We start from the raw sequence: 22,994 nt of genomic DNA on the forward strand, positions 1-22,994 counted from the left end.
GCTTAAATTATGTATGACACCAACATTTGCTGTCTGAAGTGATCGACACTGTCTTGTAAAACTCTACTTATATTATCTAAATGATATTATGCATGCCTTTCATCTCCTTTACAAAGGAATTACTATGTTTTTGGACATATACCATGCTAATACCATGTTTTTTATTTAACACCATGGTAAATGTAGATGGTATGGCAATGGTTTCAAGCTCAAAAGCTCAAGCCTATTTTGAGTCCAAATACTAATTTATAAAATGGTAAATATAATGTATTGTGTTGAAATTGAATATGAAGTATATCCTTGCACGTTCTCAGGCATATCTGAGTGATTTCTTCCTGGGTTTGAATTTTCATTGTAACAAATTAATGATTTAACTTGCCTCACAGAACCTGAGCTTGTTTTGCTGAAAGATAAAACACTTATTTTATAATAGCTTCCATTCTATATGATTTCCTCCAAAACAGAGCAAAGAAATTACATGTCTGTTTTCTTATCTGAAGTTGGCATATGGCTGTCAGACTTTATCTCTCATGTGATTTTCGTGTGTAATTGTAGCTAAGCTCGGGAAGTTTATTTGACCTCGAGTGTTGCAATTCCTCTATGGCTTTATTGCAGGTGTAAACATGCCGTGCCCATATATTTTGGTGTATCCGCACATATCTAGACTCACGAAATCACCATTAATGTTTTCTATTAATACAGTCGCCTTCTAAGATTTTTATTTAAATCGCACATAAAAAGTCTGAATGTCATTGCATTAGAACAACACAAGCTTCATTTCCAGGCAGAACATTTCATAAACATTTTGTAGCACACTTGCACTGGCATTTAAACATTTTTAAGTGTCACTTAAAATTGTGGCCATATGTAGCCTATATTATATGTTGTACCTAAATAAGGTTCAACCGGAAATTTGATATCACTGATTCAAATCCCTCATAATCACTCTGAGCTATTGTTCCAACCACAACCCAGTCCATTAATTCATTAGGCAAATATTGCATGTTGCATATGACCTGTGGTCATTTAGTATGGAGGTATTTCCCTTGCATCCAGACCTCATCCGCACGGGAATCATAAACTCGTGACTGTGGGTAAGAGCTCTGAATGCTGTCTATGTAAACCAAGCTAGTCTTTATTTGCATCTCACTTTGTTTTTACACACACTCCCTCTCACGGTGCTGTCACATGACTTCATCCTGTTTTGCGGTGCACATCCTGGAAAGAGAAATGAAATTGTGCCTTGTGTGTAGAGTTACTTGATTTCTACATGAGTAAATGTTTATTGTAATTTGAGAGATGACCATCGGCAGCCGGAGGACATAAGCCTATTTGTTCACGGCATGAGAGGGAGTGTCCTAAGCATACATTTTAATGCCACGTCCGTATATTGATGCGAAATTCCCATGTGTTTTGTTGCTGCAGTGTTTCCCACCAGCCTGCTGATTATGTAATATAGTTGTGGCCTATCGTCGAGGAAGAAGGGTTGAAAATGATTTGGTCATTTTGAGATTATCAGCATTTGCAGGTGATCGTTTCTTCTTTGATAAACACAAATGTGTCCGTTGTGAACAGCCAGGTCAAGAGATAATGAGTGACAGGTTAATATGTCAGCCAATATTTGAACATTCTAAAATTAGTTGACAACTAATTCTTCTATAGGAACTGATTCTCTTATCTTATATTAACTCTTTCCCCAGGAGTGTTTTTTGTTTTAAAGTTGCCAGCCACCACCACAATTTTTGATAATTTTTACAAAAGTTTCACCCTCAGTCCTGTAGCTCGTCCTGGGTCGACTTTTTATTCAGTATCATTAGGCAGTTTTGATTTATATGCTGTTTAATGTTGATGATCGCATTATTTTACATATGCATATGATTACATATGATATCGCTTGTTTCTGCATCTTCTTCGCATGTGCTTTTATCCAATAGTAACCGACTGCAGAACCGCAGAACCATACGTCATAGCAGTGTGAGGACGACAGCGCCAGCCTGACAGTCTGATGCCGGAAGTGGGCGTGGCCAGGCATTGCGCTACTTCTGTGTTTTAGAAAGTTTAAAACAATGCTATTATGAATATATTTTTTAACGATTTCATTCAAAATATATATTTAAGAGATAGGCCTATATATATATTAAATATTATAAAATATAATATTTATAAAATTATAAAGTATAATAACTATGTTTTGTCCTATTAACAAAAGACAGGCAATGTAGCCTATTAACAAATGTTAATAGGCTGTTAATAGGCCCCCCCCCCCCTCTGAAATAGTAAAAGCATCACACACTAGCTGTACCTGCTCCAAATAAATAATAGTAATTAAATCAAAATATAAAATCAAAATAAATCAAATAAATAAATTATATAAAACAAAATCAAACCAAAGAAAATAAATCTTATTAAAGTTATGCAGGCACACATTTAACAATAATTCTCAAGTGACAAATAAACTAAATAAATCAAAACTCCATACACATGGAGTTAATTGATGATTTCATGAGGCGCCTTTCGTCATGACACTCGCTTTTATTTTCTTTGGTTTGATTTTGTTTTTTATAATTTATTTTATTTAGTTCGATTTTTTATTTTTATTTAATTACTATTATTTAGCTATTTAGAGCAGGTACATCTGTGTGTGATGCTTTTGCCATTTCAGAGGAAAAAAATAATTGTATTTATTTAATAATTTTTGTTTCAGTCCACCATAGAATTATGTTGTTTGGTCTATGAAAAAAAATTGTTAGTTGTGAAATGGTTGAGTATTAACAAAATAGTTTTTTAAAAGTTAAAATTATACTTTATCCATTTGTTGTGTCAAATGATTAACAATATAAATTGAATAAAGCTTTAAACAAAAATAATAATAAAATTAAAACAAAGCTTGAACATCTGATTGAATTGAAAAGCATTTTTAATAGTAGTATATTGTCTTTTGTTAATAGGACAAATAATTATTATATTTTATAAAATTCGAATATCGTGCAAAAGTTATCATTTTGATAATTATGGCTTACAGATTATGAAAACCCCAAATTTAAAATCTCAGAAAATTAGAATATTACATGAAATCAATACAAAAAAGGATTTTAAATACAGAAATGTCGGTCCTCTGAAAAGTATAATCATGCATATGTTATATATATATACTAAATATATTAGTTTCACCTTTTAATTTGAATTACTGAATTACATGAACTTTTGCACAATATTCTAATTTTTCGAGTTTCACTTGTATACACACAACTATATATATATATATATACACATCTTAAACATATCTTTAATTAAATCGTTTAAACAAATATTTATAATAGCATTGTTTTAAACTTTGAAACGTTCTAAAACACAGAAGTAGCGCAATGCCTGGCCACGCCCACTTCCGGCATCAGACTGTCAGGCTGGCGCTGTCGTCCTCACACTGCTATGACGTATGGTTCTGCGGTTCTGCAGTCGGACCTTTCTCCTTTTATCAGGAGATTCAGTACTCTTTCAGACGATGTGTCGTAGCGCCCCCTACCGTATAACAGAGAAAACACAGAAAATGACGTGTTTGGCTGGGAAAGAGTTAACTGATTCTTGAATTAACATGTTGTGTAAATGTGCTATCAGTGTGTGTGTTTGTGTGTGTGTGTGTGTGTGTGTGTTTAAACCATGACAACTCTCAAAAATAGTTTTAACATGTAATTGAATATGGCAATATTAATGTATTTAGTCTTTGCGGACTAGATCTGCTATGCTGTTGATTATTGCTGTTGCTGCAGAGCAAGTGTGGACTTGCTATTCCCCATAGATACACAGAAACGCTGCAGTGAGCATGTAAGATATGTGGCTGCTGCATAAAAAGACATACATAAATCCCGTAGCAGATCTAGACAGGTGGAGCTGGGGAGGTGGAGGGATTCAGAGGAACTCTGATAGCACTGTAGGACTAGCTTACAGCAAACACTGAACCAGATTAGTTAAATGTTGAGCAAGCAATCTCATTGGCTGCAGGATCAGCAGAGGCCAATCAGCTTGTGCCAGCCGTAATGATGTGATTGCTTGCAGATCTCGGCCAAAAAGCTGCGCTTGAACACACCAAAAGGACAGAAGGCTACTGTATGTGCATTCAGGGCCTGCGTGTTAAGTAAATATGTCTATATCAGCAGTTATCAATAGTCTATTTCTGTCATTCAAAAAGGGAAACCGAGGCTAGGACTGCAGATATACACAACGTAAACAAAGCAGTGACTGCTTACCATTTTGAATATCAATCACGCTGATCGCTTTCTTCATTCCAGTCGGCTCATGTTATTATGAAAATATTTGTGCATTTGAATGCTCAGGTAAGATGACGTAAAATTCAAACAGTCTTAAGTCTTTGCTCGCTATCATCACTTTTGCTTTTCTGTCTCTCATCGACGGTCCGACGCCGATTCAACATGCTGAATCGGCCCTAAAAACCCAGACAGCGTCGGACTAGAGCCAACGGTGCAGAACACACCAAAAAAAGCCGAACCAACGCTCAAAAACGGCCCGACGGCTTGGTATCCCAGCCTTAAAGGACCAATCAGGCTGCGCCCTCTAGAGTTTCATGACCGAACACTGAACTAAAAATATATAGGCCTATATATATATATGATAGGATATACATATATGATGTTACATAGATATGTTGTTAAAACTAATCATTCAAAATTAAAATGTTGGCTTGGCAATGGCAACTAACTGAACAAGTTTAAAGGAGTATTGCGGAAGTTCTGAAATGTCTTACCGTTACTGACACCAGTGGCCGTTAGAGAAACTGCAGCCAGTCTCATGCTCGTTCTCGGTGCGCACGCTCGTTGGCCGCACTAGATAAGACTTACGAGGAGTTTCCGTGGGTATCTGGGTTGTGCTGGAGGCTGGTCGCTTCTTTCCGTCCGCAGAGTCCATTTGAAACACTACTGCTAGCGATTGCCGCTGCTTACTAATGGCTGCCGTACGGATGTAAGCCCAAGTAGACGAGAACGACACATTTTGTGAATTTTCACAACAATTCGGACCCGACTCCTCCACACACAATTGAGCCTACAGGCTGATAGAGGCAACCGTGGTGGACAGTCAAGGTGTCATTCTTTCTATTACATTATGGTTGGCTCATAAATGTACAAATGAAGACTCTATCTTAAAGATTTTTTTTGAGGAAAAACCTACACATAGCCCCTTTAATTTGAAGTACTGAAATGACTAAAAACGGAAACTGAAATAAAAATGAATGAACTGAAAATATAAAAATAATATATAATACAAACTATAACATGTAAATAGTACTAAAATAACGGATTCTGTCAGCATTGGTATCAGATTTCGGCCCATATCCTCAGAATTCCTCCGAGCTCTTAAATGTGGGGCGGGTCATTCAAGCCGGCTGGACATTTACTGAAGGAGTTGTTCTGTTTTCTTTAGCTCCCAAATCACAAGACCATCGCAACTAGTACGTAATATCAGACAAACACAGATGTCATTTAGATATGGCATGTGCTCGAGGGAATTACAGCAGACTTGTACTGAGCATCTCAGGTCAGAAAACAAATGGCACCTTTTTGAAGGACTGTTTAACATCCTGGTTAATATTTATTTGAGGATATGTTAGGATATTTCAGCCGCCTTCAGCATATTCCACTAATAAAGCGGACTTTAAATAACTAAAGTCAGTGTTTAACCTCAGGCCAAATCGCAGTTTAAAGTGCAATAATAATAATGCAACATTTGCTGAATGCAAGGTTAATGCTCTTACCAGTTGCGACACAACACATTTCTAGCTTTAAGTCATTTTTCCGTCCTTATTGAAAATAAAAATCAATATTTAGAACATGTTTTATAGTAGTTTATATGTCTACTATAGAGGTATTTGGAGAATAACTTTGGACAAATGAGACTGTGGGAGTGACGGAACAAAAATAGAAACTAAGCTACCAACAAAATGTCTTCTTGTATGTTACTTGTCACACTTGTGGCCGATTAGGGAAAGAACTACGAGATAAAATTGTTTTCTTATCATTGTTTGACCACTTTATCAACATTCCTTACAACCTCCTTATCTTAAAGGGGACCTATTATGCCCTTTTTCAAAGATTTTGTTTTATTTTTTGGGTCTACTAGAATACACTCTAAAAAACGATTCGTTGGCTGAACAACCATTACTTATAAAAGTTATTAGATTTAACACAAAAAATTAAGTATTCATAACTTTTCAACCTCTACTTAACATATTTAGTGTGTGTAACACAAAAATATAAGTAACTAGGTGAACTTAAATGTATGCATAAATAAAATGAAAAAACATAAGTCATGTCAACTACTATAATAATTGCTTCAAAATTAAGTAAATCGAGCATAACATTTTAAGTAACTATACGAGCCACGTGATATGCAATTTCCCGTGATGCCTTTCCAGCCAAAAATTGGAGCCATTTTGTGAAGCACATATGTGAAGACGCTGAAAAGAGGTAAGCTTAACTTTGTTTAACTTAAGGTACACTCAATCGTTTATTGCATTTTAAACTGAATTTCAGAATTGCTACGAATTTTGCATCAACAATTAGAAACGTGTTATGAACACCTATGTAGTCTACAAGTTAATGTATGAAATGAGTGACTTGCACGAGAGTATATTTGAATTATTAAGCGAGTGTGCTTCCATCGAATAGGCTATGTCAAGTGTTTATAGTAGTCAGAGTATTTATTGTGTTTTTCGAAATATATGACCATGACGTTGGCACGTATGCATTAATGGTGTGTTCACACCGAACGCGAATTTAATAATTTGCACGAGTAGATTACAAAGTCAATGCAAAGACACGAATAGACGCATCAGACGCGAATTGGGTGACGCGTTTGCTGCGAACGTCTTCCACGCAAGTTGAAAATTTTGAACTCGAGCAGATTCAAGCGTCTAACTAGACGCGATAGACGCGTATTTGACGCTCTATTCGCGTTCGGTTTGAACACACCATAAGAGGACAATTCGGACGGCGCTTTCCCCCACGGATAAATTCGTAGGCCTACTTTATTAACGAAATGTAGTTGTCATTTATTATATGCAGGCTATGAGTTTTCGGATTTTTTTTTTTTTTTTACTTTGCATATTTACAAATTCCCATATATTCTGTTCTCTAATATCTATAAATGGATCGCGGGAAAGGGGGGCGGCCAGGCCTTGGGCGCGGGTTAGCTTACTGGTAACGTTCGTTAACATACAAATATTAAATTCGAAAACACATTGGCTACAGCTCCGTGTGCACGATTTATCATTAAATAATGGCGATCTTGATTCAAACACAATATTATTCCTAAATGACAGCTACAACCCTGTCTATTAAACCTTCAAAATTATTATCAAAATAAGCAAATACCCTTTAAGCAAAAGTTTGGCTTCAAACAAAGATTGTAGATCTTTATTTACTGTTTGGCTATTCCAGTAGTGACTGACTGACTGTTAAAATGTTTTGAAGAGATTCGTTCAAAACCTCTGGACAAAAGTCTTCATTAATTAACTTGTTTTGTTTAAATTAATAGATATTATTTAATAGACTCATTTTTATATTTATAGGCATTTAATAATGGACTAATTTGTAACATTTAATTATTGTTTTTTTCTTCTTTTTAGATATATTTTTGATAACCAGAAAAAAATGTGTGTATATATATATATATATATACACACACACACACACACACACACACAAACCAAGATTGTTTAATGTTTTTAAAATAAGTCTCTTCTGCCCACCAAGCCTTCATTTATTTGATCCAAAATACAGCAAAAACTGTAATATTGTGATTATTATTATTATTATTTTTACAATTTAAAACAACGGTTTTCCATTTGAATATATTTTAAGATGCAATTTAAAAGTTTTGGGTCAATTAGAACTTTTTTTTTAAAGAAATAAAATAAATTAATACTTTTATCCAGCAAGTATGCATTAAATTGATAAAAACGTGACAGTATAGACATTTATAATGTTGCAAATGTAAGAGGCTGTAAGAGATTTATTTTATTTTAAAATATAAAGGTACATTTCTTTCTCATTCTGTGTTTCAATGCAATAGATTTTTTGCAACAGTCTGAACAATAACAAGTGATGTTGCAAGTAAATGCAGATTTCCTTTTTTTTTTTTTATGTTTTTTTTTTTATACTCATAGGAATGAAGAGGAACTGGAACATCTCACATTGAGGATCATCACGAAGGTGGCTCAGCAGATGATCCTTCACAGACTGGGGTAACGCTGGAAGGCATAGAGGTGATGAGTCACGAACGCTGTGCTAAGTGAGCTGGTCGATAGGAATTACGTTTGTGAAACTAATTACATGGAAATGCATGAATTATATCTGTTTATTAAAATAGTTTCTTCCGGAAACAACGGACCATATTATGAGATTCCAAGTCACAGTTCATCTCACTTAGCACAGCGTTCGTGGCTCGACTGGTTTTCCAAGATGGCTCCTGCCTGTATACGCGTAATGTACTGTCTTTATAAAGTATCTTCTTATTAAACTGTCTGTACAATTACAAAGTTCTCAATGCTTCGGTTTGCATGTAGGGACCCTCATTATGCTACCGTGTTAGTGTGGGGCTATTTTGAGCCTTGTTAGTGGTATTAACTAGCGATTTACTTTTGCTTATTCTATGCCCCATATACTAGCGTTATAAGCTAAAAAGTTTTTAGAGATAACTCTACGTACATTCGATTATCATGAAAACGCATCCCAGAGAACGATCAACTCGGTAACCATGTGTTAATTACCCCTAGGTTCATTTTTCACCGGAATTGTCCTTTAAGAGGTTTTTTGTATGTTGCAAAAGTAAATATTGAAAAAATGTAAATCTTTTGAGAAGTGTTGCAAAGGTGAAAAAGTTAAAAGTGATTTTCCATTTGTCGATTTGCCACATTTTGTTACATTTCATGTGTGGTTTCAGGCTTTCAAGTCTATGGCAAAAAATAAAAAATAATAAAGTTAAATGCTTTATTGTGTGTGATTTGCATGTTTAATTTATTTTAAGACATTGAATGTACTAGAGCAGTGCAGTTAGCAGACCAATAGCTGAAGATCTAAAATAAGTTAAAATGGTTGGTTCAGCTCATTTAATTGTCTTATTTTTATATACAAATGGGCTTAAATGTTAAGTTAACAGAACTATGATTTGTTTTGATCTCACATGGCCTGCACTGTGTTGGATTTACTTAAAATGTATATGCACCATTTTTGCATCATACTTTTTAAGTAATCCCAACTTGGAATTATTTTACATAAAATAAACAAGAAAACCTTTGTTATATGTACTTAAATATTTGAGTTCACATAACATTCTTTACTTAAAAATATATGTAACGTGATGCATATATTTTTAAGTAAAGAATGTTGTGTGAACTCAAATATTTAAGTACATATAACAACGGTTTTCTTGTTAATTTTAAGTAAAATTACTCCAAGTTGGGATTACTTAAAAAGTATGATGCAAAAATGGTGCATATATATTTTAAGTAAATCTAACACATCATTTTTTAGAGTGTAGGTTTTCATTCTTGAATGGTCAAAAAACACATTATTCTCCATTGTTGCAGCTCCTCTCATCCCAGTCTGTCATCCCAGTCCTTACAACCTCCTTATCTTAAAGGGGACCTATTATGCCCTTTTTCAAAGATTTTGTTTTATTTTTTGGGTCTACTAGAATAGGTTTTCATTCTTGAATGGTCAAAAAACACATTATTCTCCATTGTTGCAGCTCCTCTCATCCCAGTCTGTCAGTAACGCTCTGTTTAGTTCCTGTCTCTATGAAGCCCCTCCTTTTGAAAAGCACACTGTGCTCTGATTGGTCGGCTGTATCAGTGTGTTATGATTGGTCAACCGCTTCGAGCGTGTTTGGGAAATGTCCCGCCCCTTTCCATAACCTCCAGTTTCAACACACTACTAACTAACTCAACCAGGCCCCGCCCCTTTATTCTGCATATTAATTATTTAAATGAGGAATATTGTGACGTGTTCGTTCCCGGAAGAAAATTCAAGACTACAATGGAGGCGTTTCAGGGAGTTCAGAAACACTGACACTGACATAGAGAGGCTTTGTAGACCTTTTTCGTGCTCAAACAGCAACATTACACACTATAGAAAGATGACCATGGAAAAAAGCACAACACGACCAATGTGATTTCAGTCGGACCCGTCTCTCTCTGCAGTGATGTCCAGCTGGCTGAAGGACGGCGAGGTGTTGGAGGGGACGGGCAGTGGTCAGATGTCCCCCAGCTCCAGACTGCCGGGTCGCACGGCGAGGTTACCGTCGCCCAGCGATGCGCCTCCTCCTGGCTCAGACAGGCAGGACAGAATGAGCAAAGCTAAAGAGCTCTTTGAGCTCTGTGATAAAGAGGGGAAAGGATTCATCACGAAGAGAGACATGCAGGTGAGACAGGACAGGGTGGCGGTGCAAGTCGACGTTATATGATTCCTTTAACAGCTCCAAAGCTGTGCCAAGTGTTATTAGGGGTGTATGATATATCAGTGACCATATTGGTAATGCTTTCAAGTGCTCTCAGCTCTGTTCAAACGTGTCTAATCGTGTTTGAATCCACCAGCGGCTACAGCAAGAGCTTCCTCTGTCTCCTGAGCAGCTGGAATCAGTGTTTGAGAGTTTGGACCGAGACAAAAACGGTTACCTTACACCCCTCGAGTTCCACACGGGCCTAGGTTAGTGTATATGTCTGTTTAAATGTTTAGTAACACTTTAATTTTTTGGTGACAGTTACACGTTACTACATGTGTTTACTATAGTTATAACAGTATATTATGCATAATTACAAGTAACCATAAACCATAACCTATCCATAACTCTATAATAAGTACATGTAGTTAATTATTATTCAGTACTTATTTGAGTAAGTACAATGTAACTTCATCACCTAAAAATAAAGTGTAACCAAATTTTTATTTAAAATACGTTTTTTTATTAAAAGTTAATTAAAAAATTACAATCATTCCAGCTATATATATTTTTTCTAAGATTATAACAGCATCTTTTTATTATTATTTCTATACTATAATAATATATTTATTTTAAAATAAATATTTAATAATTTAACATTTTCATTTTCCATTTAATAATTTAACATATTTAATATTAGTTTACGTTTTAGTAATCTTATGTGCTTTTGTCCTTATAGCCTATACACACACACACACACACACACACACATTTGTAGCTCCAATTAATTTTAGTTTGAGTAAATTTGTGCTTCAACTTAACTTATTTATTTTAGTTCGTTTTTAAGTTTAAGTTTTTCCTTCTTTTTTATTTTAATTTCAGCTTTTTTTTTCAATTACCAAAAATGTTTTTTATTTAGTTTTAATTATCAATAGCAATGCTGATAAAAACCTGATGCCACTTGCTGAATCAAACATGCAACGGTGATGTTGAAATGTTTCATTATATGTTGCATTTCACATTCTATTTTTAAAAGTAGTATCCAGTATAGTATAGTATGTGTAGTATGCATTAAGACATCTGCCTTAATTAAAATCTCTCTGTCTAAATAAGGAGAGCTTGTTGGTTGTGGGCCGGAGGAGGACAGAGCGAGGAGTGGAGAAAGACAGAAAGTTGAGGAGGAGCGAGTAGAGCCGGCAGAGATCAGATTCACACACATCCTCATGGAGCTGGGAGCCGATAAACTCTTCAAAGAGTGAGTGAATACACACAGCTCTGGTCTGTAACAGATAAGATAACGAGAAAACTATGCTTGTATGTTTGATGTTCAAATCAATACTGGCTTGACCAAGCTAACATACTGTTATTGTTCACATTTCTGGGCTTTTAACGCTACATCTACAGATTTTTAGCTTTAAGCTGTTTTAAAGATTCTTCCTTTTTTTTTTATCATGTGTGTCTGTGTGTTAGTCAGTGGGAGTTGTGTACTCTGTGGGGTGAGCTCCAGAGGGACAAACCTGAGCTTCTGGGGGTTTTGGAGGAGGTTCTTTCATACACCGTCTCTCATCTACAGGATGCACTCAAAGAGAAAGATAATTTAGAGCAGGCATTACGCAGGTCAGCCCTAATTGGGGTCCTCGGGCCTCATTGCACTCGAAATCATCCGAAATCGCATACTCTCTTGAGTTGGTACTAGTAATTACTTTGCGACTGCTTAAAATATATAGTATGAATCTGTGTAGAGTGTAATGTAATCCGGACATACAACATCCACCATGTTGTCATTATCATGTGACCTACCAGCGTCAGCTTCATTCATAAATCCTCTCCCGTGGCCTCATGGGATAGTAAAGTGTCCATCATATGCACACTTCAGAATTAGTAGTATTTTGCCTTCTCTTTTAATTCAGACACTTCTTTTGTCACACACTGTTTTTCGCCTGCTATATAGCAGGGAAGTATGCGATTTCGGATGCAGCCTTGCATCTGATGTAAATTTAACGTCATTTTTTTTTTCTGTCTTGAGATAAAGAAGTGTTCTGAGTGTTTAAATGTCCTACAGGAGAGAGGAAGATCATGACAGGGTGGTTCGGTCCATGTATGAAGACATGGAGAGTCAGTTAAAAGAAGAGAGAGAGAAACGACAAGCTCTGGTAAATTCACACACTATGAATATGAAGTACAGATTTTAGTACAGATAAGAATTTAGCATAAGAACTGTGGTTATTTAATTAGAGAACAATATTATTAGAGGATACATTGTTCATGGTGATTATGATAATAATGGTGATTATTATAATGATATTGATTATGATTGTTATGATGGAGATAATTATGTTCATGGAGATTATGATGTTGGTAATCATATTGTTCATGGTGTTAAATGATAAAAATGGTGATTATAATGAAATTGATTATGATTATTATGATGGGGATAATAATATTGTTCATGGTGATTATGATAATAATAGTGATTATAATGATGGGGGCATTGATGATGGCGATTATGAAAATGATCCAGAAGATGGTTTTGTTTTGATGCAGATAATAGTATTGTTCCTGGTGATTATGATAGTGATGATATGATTATTGTGATTCTGATGGTGATAATATTATTGTTTCTGGTGATTATGATAGTGATGATATGATTATTGTGATTCTGATGGTGATAATAGTATTGTTCCTGGTGATTATGATAGTGATGATATGATTATTGTGATTCTGATGGTGATAATAGTATTGTTCCTGGTGATTATGATAGTGATGATATGATTATTGTGATTCTGATGGTGATAATATTATTGTTTCTGGTGATTATGATACCAGTGGTGATTATGATGTTGATAATCTTATAGTTAGTTCATGGTAAATATTACAGTAACGGTGATAATTGTGGTAATAATATTGATGATTGTGGTTATTCATGGTGATTTATTGATAATGATATTGATGATGGTGATGATAATGTTGTTCCTGATAGTGATGCTAATAATGATAAAGATTATTATTGTTATGATAGGGTTAATACATTTATCCTGGTAATTATTATACCAACGGTGATTATCATGATGGTGGTAATCCTATAGTTCATGGTGACTATGACAGTGTCTTAATATAGTTTGTGATAATGATATTGATTATGATGATTATGATACCAAGGGTGACCATGTAATCATATGATAGAATGGTAATGATATTGCTGATTTTTTTTAATGGTGATTATATAATGATAGTAATGGTGATAATGATAGTTTATGGTGATTGATGCTGATTATGATATTGATGATGGTGATTATGATGGGAAATAATATTTATAGTGATAATGGAAGTAATGGCCTTTATAATGGCGGCAATATTGTTCAAGATGATGATAAAGGTGATGTGATATTGTTCATGTGATTATGATAACACTGATGTTGATGTGATGGTGATAATTATATTGATCATGGTGATGGTTATGATGATGTGACTTTGGTGATGAAGTGATGGGAATGTAATTATGATATTCATAAAGGGTGGTAATGATGGTGATAATATTGATGAGGATGATTGTGGTGATGTTGGTGTGTTCTGTGATGAAGGACAGTGTGAGACAGGGAGACAAGAAAGAGCAGCTACTACAGGAACTGAGGGCGCAAGAACAAGAACTTGAGTTCACGCTCACCAAACAGCGGGAGGTACAGACTCCTCATTCACTCGTCAACATGTTTGATTTATTAAACCAGCTGGAGGTCTAGATCTCAACCCACCTGTGTGTGTGTGTGTAGTTGGAGAGCAGGATCAGCACTCTGAACAGTGATCAGGCTAACGTTCGCGGAGAGAACCGCCGACTGCACAACGTCAACCAGGAACTGCAGGATGAACTGGACCAGAGCCGAGAGAAGCTTCAGCACACTCTGAGTCAACTACAACAACTACAGAACACCATCAAACAACAGCACAGGGGCAAAGAGAGGTGGCTTTTCATGAGTGTTACTTACTGTATGCAAAAAACCTTGTTTGCATTATTACTACTACTTCTATACTCTTCAAAATAAAGGTTCCAAGTGGGTTTTTGCAGTGATGCCATAGAAGAACCATTTTTGGTTTCCTAAAGAACCTTTCAGTGAACATTCTAAAAAGAACCGTTTGTTTTCCTAGTGTGAAGAACATTCTAATAATCTAAGGAACCTTTTTCCACTATAAAGAACCTTTTGTGCAATCGAAAGATTCCATGGATGATTATCAATACCAGAACTTTTTGTTTTAAGGCCCTGTTTACAGCTGGTATTAAGATGTGTTTTGGTCGATCGGATCACAAGTAGACGAGGGAGACACATTCCCGTTTACACCTGGTGTTTAATCTGTCTCTTTTGTCCACTTTCAACCACTTCTGTCCTGATTTATTCGAGGGGAGGGTCTACGGGCGGGTAAATGCACAGGTTTTTCAGATCTTTCAATCTATTGGACAAAATAAGCTTGTGTAATTTACATATGAACGCGACCAGAGACGACAGAAAACACACAGAGAGCATCAGCTTTAGTTTCTGCTCTGACAGACACAAGACCAGCCGAACGCTGTGAGTGTGTGTTAGAAATCAGGAATGATGAGAGAACATTGTGCTTGGTACATTTTACGTCTTGGTAAGGTTAAATCCCGTCTGGCTCGAGCTCTTCTTGTAATGTTACTCATTAGATCAGTAGACGGAGAGAAGACGGTCTTTTGTGGCTGTTTGAACACATTCGATCACATGAGCGTTTACACTACGAAAGCAATCCGGTCTAATGTGTTTTCAACTCCCCTCTGGAAGTGGTGGAAAGTGGACAAGCTCAAAACGTTTTAGACCCTGTTTACACCTGTATTTAGTGTCGTCTACTACTTGTGATCCGATCAACCAAAACGCTTCTACCAGGTGTAAACAGGGCCTAAGAGTGTGATAATATAAAGTAGTGAGCAAACAAACATAAGTGGCTATTTCCTGCTGATAGTCTAGTGTATTTTTCACGTCTGACTGTTTCTCACTAACAGAGAAGTCCTGAAAGTGTCCCGAAACATGCAGAAGGAACGGGAAAGCCTCATTAGACAGCTGGACTTGCTCAGGTATGCCAACCCGACTGACCTGGCCTCACCTTTAGTGTGCAACGTGATGAATTCCAGTGTTCAAGTGTAGGCATGTGTGTATTATTCTTATCTGAAAGATAAAGCCATAATAATCGACCAATCAAAACACAAAACGAACAGAGGCAGGTTTAGGATGGTGGATCAGTCATTGTTCAATTTTATTGATAACATTTGTTATCTATATTCTGAGGCTGTAAAAGTCCTGTGTGTAGGACGTCTTATCTTTAAATATTTACCCGTAGTTCTCACTCTCTCTCTCTCTTTTAGAGACATGAACAAGCGTCTTCGGGATGATAAAGATGCCCATCAGACACAGAAGATGGTTAGTCAAAAATACCCCTTCACGTCCCCCAACCATTACCCACCATGCCGCTGTGTTCATGCCTTCTCGCCGTGGGCGCGTTCTGTTTACCCGTATTAAGTCCATGTAACATCACCCAGAATGCACCCCTGCAGACGGTGCAGCTAAAATGTGAACGGATACATTCAGCTGGATGTATTTCTCTGGGTTTCCCTGAGGATTTCGAAAGCTTCCAGATGATGTCAGCCACGCCCTCTTCTGGAATATTCACATTTTCCAGCTCTGTTTATGTTATTTTCGGGAGAGCTTGTTCCATTCGTCCGGCTCTTAGAGGAGCAGCAACAAATGACTCGGAGGAAACTTTGTACGGATTAACGCATGTCGCAGCGCAAACGCCTCAGCGAAGACTGAGTGGAACATTTGAGACTGTGAATATGAAATTTAGCCGATGCCTGTTCTCCATTGAAACGGCTCACGTTTGGAGACAGATTGTTCCTTGTTCGGTCTGTTACAGAAGCAGCTTCAGAAGAGCCTTAATGCCCCTCTTTTTTTCTTCACAAAAATAAGAAAGGGAGCATAAATAACACTTAAAGTGCCCCTGTGGTGAAAAATTAAGTTTTTAATGTTGTTTATGTGTTTTTTTTTTAATGTGCTTTAAGACAAACCATGTGAAATTCACAAGTCGACATCATTGCTGAGTATTTTCTCCTTAAAAATGCAGTGAAAAAAAGACGGTCTCAAAAACACGGTTTGAAATCGCCGGTGTTTCTGACGTCACACACTACCTTATAACCAATCAGGTCAACGTGCCGGCGGGTTTTAGCATATCATTAACAGCGAACTAGCAGGGGAGTCTCGAGAGATGCCAGATTATCCTGGTATATTTTTTGTTGATATGAAAAATCAGGTAGATTTAGTGATATAGCGGATGTATATTACGATGATGAACTACATGCCTTTCTACACTGACGTTCTGACTCAGAACTTCTGAGTTGTTCAAGGGATTTCTGATGATTGTTAGAAGGCAGTTGTCTGACTGAGATGCGAACAGGATCATGGTTTGTGTAACATTAGCAACACATTAGCTGTTTGATACCATAGTCAAGCAATAGGCTAATCATATTAATTACCGTTATGTGTCCGACTTTGTAAAGAGCGATACCACTGTGCAGCGTTTACCTCAGTAAGTCGATCCAGTGAATCTGTATTTGTAATTTAGTACAGTTTTGTTTGCTAGTTTCTTTTGAAATGAGCCGTTCTGTCCAATGACAGTTTATGTGTTTGGTCTCTGATTGAAAAGAACAAAATGTAGATAATGTACATATTTTGTTAAGTTGAACAAACTGGATATGTTGTCAATCTTCGTGACGGTGAACAATAAAAATGTTTGTTTGTCTTGATTCTTGTCGTTATTCTGGGTGATTTACATTCATACACACGAGTGCTGTCATGTCACAACCATTGCCAACCTATGTCAAACAATAGACTAATTTTTAATAATAAATGCATTTTCTTATATATATATATATATATATATATATATATATATATATATATATATATATAAAAACTTAGACAAGCACCTCACCTGAACCCAGTTTTGCATTAATTATTTTACTCTGGGAGACAAAGATGTATCATTTTTTACAAGTCAATAATTATTTCCACCTCATTCAAAACAATCTACATTCTCAATTTAAAGCTGAAGCTAAAATGTCTCTAATGTCTCATCAACTGTTCCTCAGACAGCAGAAGTGAAGAACCCTCTGCAGAGGAAGGAATCCATACTGGGCAACTATTTCCCACCGAGGAAATCAGCAAAGAGGTGGGTTACTAACCAACTATGCTATATGAATGCACATAACACTTTAATCAAACTATTTAAATGTAATGCTATATGTGCCAGAATTTCAATTGCAAATGTACACTTCAATTGCAATCCTTAGAGATTAGTGCCATCCAAATATTTTCCAGATCAATTGTTTTTCACCAATGCTGCATAAAAATAATTTAGCATTTGTTCGCAAGATCATAAAAATCTTGTTGCTGGTCCAAGATGCTCTAACAGCTCTGACCAGTTTGACCAAGATGGTCTACTAGGATGAAACCAAGTACACTAGTTTACCATCCAGCCAGGCTTCCTCAAACTCGGTCCTGGAGGGCCGCTGTCCTGCAGAGTTTAGCTCCAACCCTGATCAAACACACCTACCTGTGAGTTTCTAGTGATCCTGAAGACCTTGATTAGCTTGCTCAGGTGTGTTTGATCATGGTTGGAGCTAAACTCTGCAGGACAGCGGCCCTCCAGGACCAAGTTTGAGAAACCCTTGAATAATTATTATTATTATCACCTGTAGCAGATTTTTAGCTTTTTAAGCACTGATTCAAAGGTGTTATTTAATTATTCCTATGCTTTTTTTTTTTATATCAATTTGAATTAAAGGCAGCTGACGGAAAACTCAAATGACGAGTCAGAGGATTCAGACACATCGCTAACAGATTCAAGTCCGAAGAGATTCTCTAAAGCTGAACAGAGAGAAGACGAAACTACCTGCCAATCAGAGAAATCTGCGGTACTCGTTTGTTTTTGCTGTAAAAAAAAAAAAAAAGATTTCACAACTGCGTATTTCTGTGTATGTGAGTGTGCAAATGAGCCTCGGATATTTGCATGATAGTAGATGCAACAATCCATGTGGAGTTCATTCATTCTTGATCTTAACAGTAAATCAAATATTAATCTGCTTGATGTGGCAATTGACCTTCCAGTAAAAGCGTTCTTCTTCTTCCTCCTCCAGAGAGCGGCCAGTGATCCGCAGCGTGTGTTTAAGGTGGTGTTTTTAGGAAACTCTTCTGTGGGAAAGAGCTCGTTCATCCATCAGTATTGCAGCGGTCACTTCCCCAACAACATGGCCTCAACTGTGGGTGAGAGAATTATGCCTAATTATGCTTTCTCTTAGGCGCTGTTTACACCTGGTAATAAGAAGCGTTTGGTCGATCGGATCGCAAGTAGACGACACTAAATACAGGTGTAAGCGGGGTCTAAAACGTTTTGAACTTGTCCACTTTCGACACTTCCGACCAGAGGTAGTTGAAAACACATTAGACCGGATTGCTTTCGTAGTGTAAACGCTCATGTGATCGAATGTGTTCAAACAGCCACAAAAGACTAATCTAATGAGTAACATTATGAGAAGAGCTCGAGCCAGACGGGATTTAAACTTTATCGGCTGAAGACCCAAGTTTGGTTTAAAGATGAAAAACATACCAAGCACAATGTTCTCTCTCCATTCCTGATTTCTAACACACACTCACAGCGTTCGGCTGGTCTTGTGTCTGTCAGAGCAGAAACTAAAGCTGATGTTCTCTGTGTGTTTCTGTCGTCTCTGGTCATGTTCATATGTAAATTACACAAGCTTATTTTGTCCATTAGATCGAAAGATCTGAAAAACATACATTTACTCACCCATAGACCCTCCCCTCGAAGAAATCAGGACAGAAGTGGTTGAAAGTGGACAAAAGAGACAGATTTAAACACCAGGGGCCTGATGTATAAACGTTGCGTACGCACAAAATGGGCATAGAAATATGCGTACGCATTTTTCCACGCACATATCGGAATTTATAAAAAATAAACTTGGCGTAAATAAGTGCGCACCGTAAGGATGCTCTTGACCGTGCGTACGCACATTCTGGAGACAAAGGGAATTGGCGACACAGATGGTGAGTTGGAGTTAAATGTCTTTTTGGTCACTTTTAGACAGAAAATCGAAAGAAAATGATACATATACAGAAAGATAATACAAATATAATTTCACTCAGCAAGCCTATCACTTGAAGCAAATATCCATGCCTTCTTAAATGTCCGCGCAGCGAGCGCGTTGGGCCGTTTAGTGAAACTGACGCATAGGCCTATATAGCCTATCTAACGGCAGATGAAGGAAAACCGTAAATCTTTATTATGAGTCATAATCATAAATAGAGTGCATGATTGCAATGACACTTTAAATAAATAAAATAATGATTTAAACTATGTTTTACTTTTGATATAAACATTTAGATTAAATATGCCATTCCCATTAATGGAGTTAAACACTTAAACTACATGAAATCATTACTGAGAAGTTACAACATTTTTTATATTCAATAAATAGAGAAATATTTGTTGTGGATGCAATGCTTTTGAACACTTTTCCTCTGGCATTCTGTGTTTTAATGTTTTACATACATAATTGCTTATCATGATAATAGCAGATTGTCTGAGAAAATAGTTTCGTGCAAATAATGCACAAGGTCTATCTGTTTCCATTAAAAATATAATCAATTAAAAATACTATTTGGCCAGTGAGATTGAGAAACTTTCTCTGAAATGTATTTTACACATTTTTATTTATTTTTTCAAAAACAAGGCAAGGATAGGCTTATGATTTTTATTAATGTAATGTGACGGCACATCCGTATTTCATATTTTCCTAATGTCTTGTACCGTTAAACATGTTATCACGTGGATGAATAATCATATGCAAATGATATGCAGATGAGGATATGCATAGTAAAACTAGGCGTTGTAAGCTCCATATATGGTTATTTCGGGGAGGAGACGCGTGTGCGCACAATCTTCCGCTGACTGAGATTTATCGGGATTTATAAAGTGAATTCTGCGCAGGTTCTGGCGTACGCACGGTTTTATAAATCTGAATATTTTTTTGCGTACGCCATTTTTGGCTTTCGGGCGCACGTACACTTTTAGTAAGGATCCTACGCACAGTTTTATAAATGAGGCCCCTGGTGTAAACGGGAATGTGTCTCCCTCGTCTACTTGTGATCCGATCGACCAAAACACATCTTTATACCAGGTGTAAACAGAGCCTTAATGTTAATGCCTTTTATGCGCTGACAAGTCATGTGGTGTTTGATTGACAGGAGTGGATTTTCAGGTCAGGAGTGTAATGCTTGATTCCACACCAGTCGCGCTGCAGCTGTGGGACACCGCAGGACAGGAGAGGTCAGATGTCCCAAAAATAGCTTTACAGAACCAATACCGGGATTTAAAGAAGCTACCATGCAAAATGAGTCTTCCTAAAATGTTTCTTGTTAGATTGGGCTTCTGGGCTGAACCTCTACCAACTGTTACCACAAGTTATTATTGGAAAATATAAATAAAAAAATAACCCTCTGGTTAACGGTTGGCGTTTATTTGCATAAATGAAATTGGACTGAAATATTCGTAATGAATTATTTAATATTCTGCCATTGAGCTCCAGTGAGTTCCTTTGTGGAAAAACATACTGTGTTTATGATTAGTACAACTATTTAATATATATAATATTAATTCTACCATATAGTATATATATATTATAATTAATATTATATATTATACAGTGATTTTCAACTTGAAATTGTTTATGAAAGCCTATTTCCACCACATATGAAAAAAATCATAATTATGAGATGAAAATTCGAAATTATGACATTCTAAGTAATTAATATAAGATGAAAAGACAAATTATGACAAGTCAGTTATGACATTAAAAGAAATAAAAATTCAAAGTCAAAATTATGACTTTAAAAGTCAACTTTTTATCTCCTAATTATGTCTTAACGTGTCATAATTTTGACTTTCTCAACATTTTAACTGCCATGATGATGACAAAAAGTCAAAATTATTACTCATTCATAATTCATTCATTCATAATTCATTTAGTATTCATTTGACTTTTTATGTCGGAATTATGCCTTTTTTTATCTCATACTTAAGATTTACCAAAGCATGATTTTTTTTTTTTATGTGGTGGAAATGAACCTCCATAAATAAAGCATGGAGTGACTGTAAAATGTATTCTTGTATAAAGGTATTTTAGGTATTAGAGTGGCATATTTGGAGTTTAGTCACTGGGCTACTTTGGGGATATTATTGATTGGTCATTGAACTAGTTGTGTTTGTGTTGCACAAATACTGCGAAGAAGCTTTACTTTAAAGTGTGTGTGTGTGTGTGTGTAGATAATAACACCTGCCTGTGGCCTTCATCAGGTTCCACAGCGTCACACAGCAATATTTCCGCCGGGCAGATGGGATCATCGCTATGTATGATGTCACCCATGCGACGTCATTCACGGCGGTCCGCCATTGGTTGGATCAGGTGCTGGTGAGGATAGCTAGATTCAAGATTGACTGATTGATTAGTGTATGCTAGATGTATTCTCATTGAATATTCTACTTGTCTCAATATTGAGCATCTACAAATAGGTCAAATACAAATTTGAATCTGGGGTAAGATTTGCCTAGGCTGGTTGTATAATACAGTATGGCAGTAGGTGTGCTTGTGCTGCTTTGCATACACGTCAGTGTGTGACTTTGATTGAAGGTTTACTGAGAAATTGGAAAGAGAGTGTATTTAGCATGTGATGTAATCTGGTTATGATGACTGTGTGTGTTACTGTGATTGGTTTATGGGATTAGCAGTGTATCATTCTCTGTGTGTTTGTGTGTGTGTGTGACTGGCAGGAAAAGCAGTCTGAGGGGGCGTGTCTGATGTTGCTAGGCAATAAGACATACCTGGCGAGCGCAGACAGGAGAGAGGTGACTGGTGCACAAGGCCACAGACTGGCGGAGGTGAGGAACGATCCCGCTCATCATTTCCCACTAATCTCAGTCACTTGCCTGAGTCATTGTGTGTATAAGGAGTTTTGATGTTGTTTGTGTTGACAGCAGTACCAGGCTGAGTTCTATGAATGCAGTGCTAAGAGTGGACACCAGGTGGAAGAGGCCATGAACCACCTAACCAGGTGTGAAACTGGATTAAAGCGCTATTTAAAATGATCTGATCACAAGTGACGTATTTTTCCAATACAGTAAATACAATAAAATCACTTTATTGCAAAAGCGGCATAATAATAATAATAATAATTTTAATTGAATTCTGTCTGCGTGTCTCAGGTTACTTGCCTCACAGCAGGACAAGCAGTGTGAGTCTGCGCTCCGACTGGACATCTCTGCCAACAGAGGGCGCTGCTGCAAATAACCGGACTTTTTTTTTTTTTTTTTTTTTTTCTATTAAATGCTTGAAGAAAAGAAACGGGGAAAGAAAAAAACATTAACAACAAATATCGTCATTGTCATAACATAATACAACAATACTCAGAGAACTT

The 22,994-nt window shown here is 36.5% G+C and overlaps 2 protein-coding genes across 2 annotated transcripts in view; one reads left to right on the forward strand and one right to left on the reverse strand.

Moving 5' to 3' along the window:
- The window catches only part of tmem138 (transmembrane protein 138), a 27,520-nt gene extending 8,834 nt beyond the window's left edge, over window positions 1–18,686 (reverse strand). Inside the window, exon 1 of the mRNA XM_056272650.1 lies at window positions 18,608–18,686. The gene's annotated coding sequence lies outside the window, so the exon portion shown is untranslated. The remainder of the gene's footprint in view (window positions 1–18,607) is intronic.
- cracr2b (calcium release activated channel regulator 2B) overlaps window positions 1–22,867 on the forward strand; it is a 23,032-nt gene extending 165 nt beyond the window's left edge. Inside the window, exons 2-18 of the mRNA XM_056272634.1 lie at window positions 10,211–10,431; window positions 10,604–10,715; window positions 11,563–11,704; window positions 11,920–12,066; window positions 12,512–12,602; window positions 14,031–14,126; window positions 14,217–14,404; window positions 15,458–15,529; window positions 15,818–15,872; window positions 17,597–17,676; window positions 18,292–18,421; window positions 18,644–18,770; window positions 20,769–20,850; window positions 21,877–21,991; window positions 22,351–22,458; window positions 22,555–22,631; window positions 22,783–22,867. Coding sequence (XP_056128609.1) covers window positions 10,213–10,431; window positions 10,604–10,715; window positions 11,563–11,704; window positions 11,920–12,066; window positions 12,512–12,602; window positions 14,031–14,126; window positions 14,217–14,404; window positions 15,458–15,529; window positions 15,818–15,872; window positions 17,597–17,676; window positions 18,292–18,421; window positions 18,644–18,770; window positions 20,769–20,850; window positions 21,877–21,991; window positions 22,351–22,458; window positions 22,555–22,631; window positions 22,783–22,867 — 1,926 coding nt within the window. The 5' untranslated portion in view covers window positions 10,211–10,212. The remainder of the gene's footprint in view (window positions 1–10,210; window positions 10,432–10,603; window positions 10,716–11,562; window positions 11,705–11,919; window positions 12,067–12,511; window positions 12,603–14,030; window positions 14,127–14,216; window positions 14,405–15,457; window positions 15,530–15,817; window positions 15,873–17,596; window positions 17,677–18,291; window positions 18,422–18,643; window positions 18,771–20,768; window positions 20,851–21,876; window positions 21,992–22,350; window positions 22,459–22,554; window positions 22,632–22,782) is intronic.
- Window positions 22,868–22,994: the final 127 nt, after the last annotated feature.

The sequence above is a fragment of the Rhinichthys klamathensis genome, unplaced genomic scaffold, assembly GCF_029890125.1.
Source record: "Rhinichthys klamathensis goyatoka isolate OS25496 unplaced genomic scaffold, OSU_Roscu_1.1 h1tg000341l_1, whole genome shotgun sequence".
In the NCBI taxonomy this organism is placed as follows: Eukaryota; Metazoa; Chordata; class Actinopteri; order Cypriniformes; family Leuciscidae; genus Rhinichthys; species Rhinichthys klamathensis.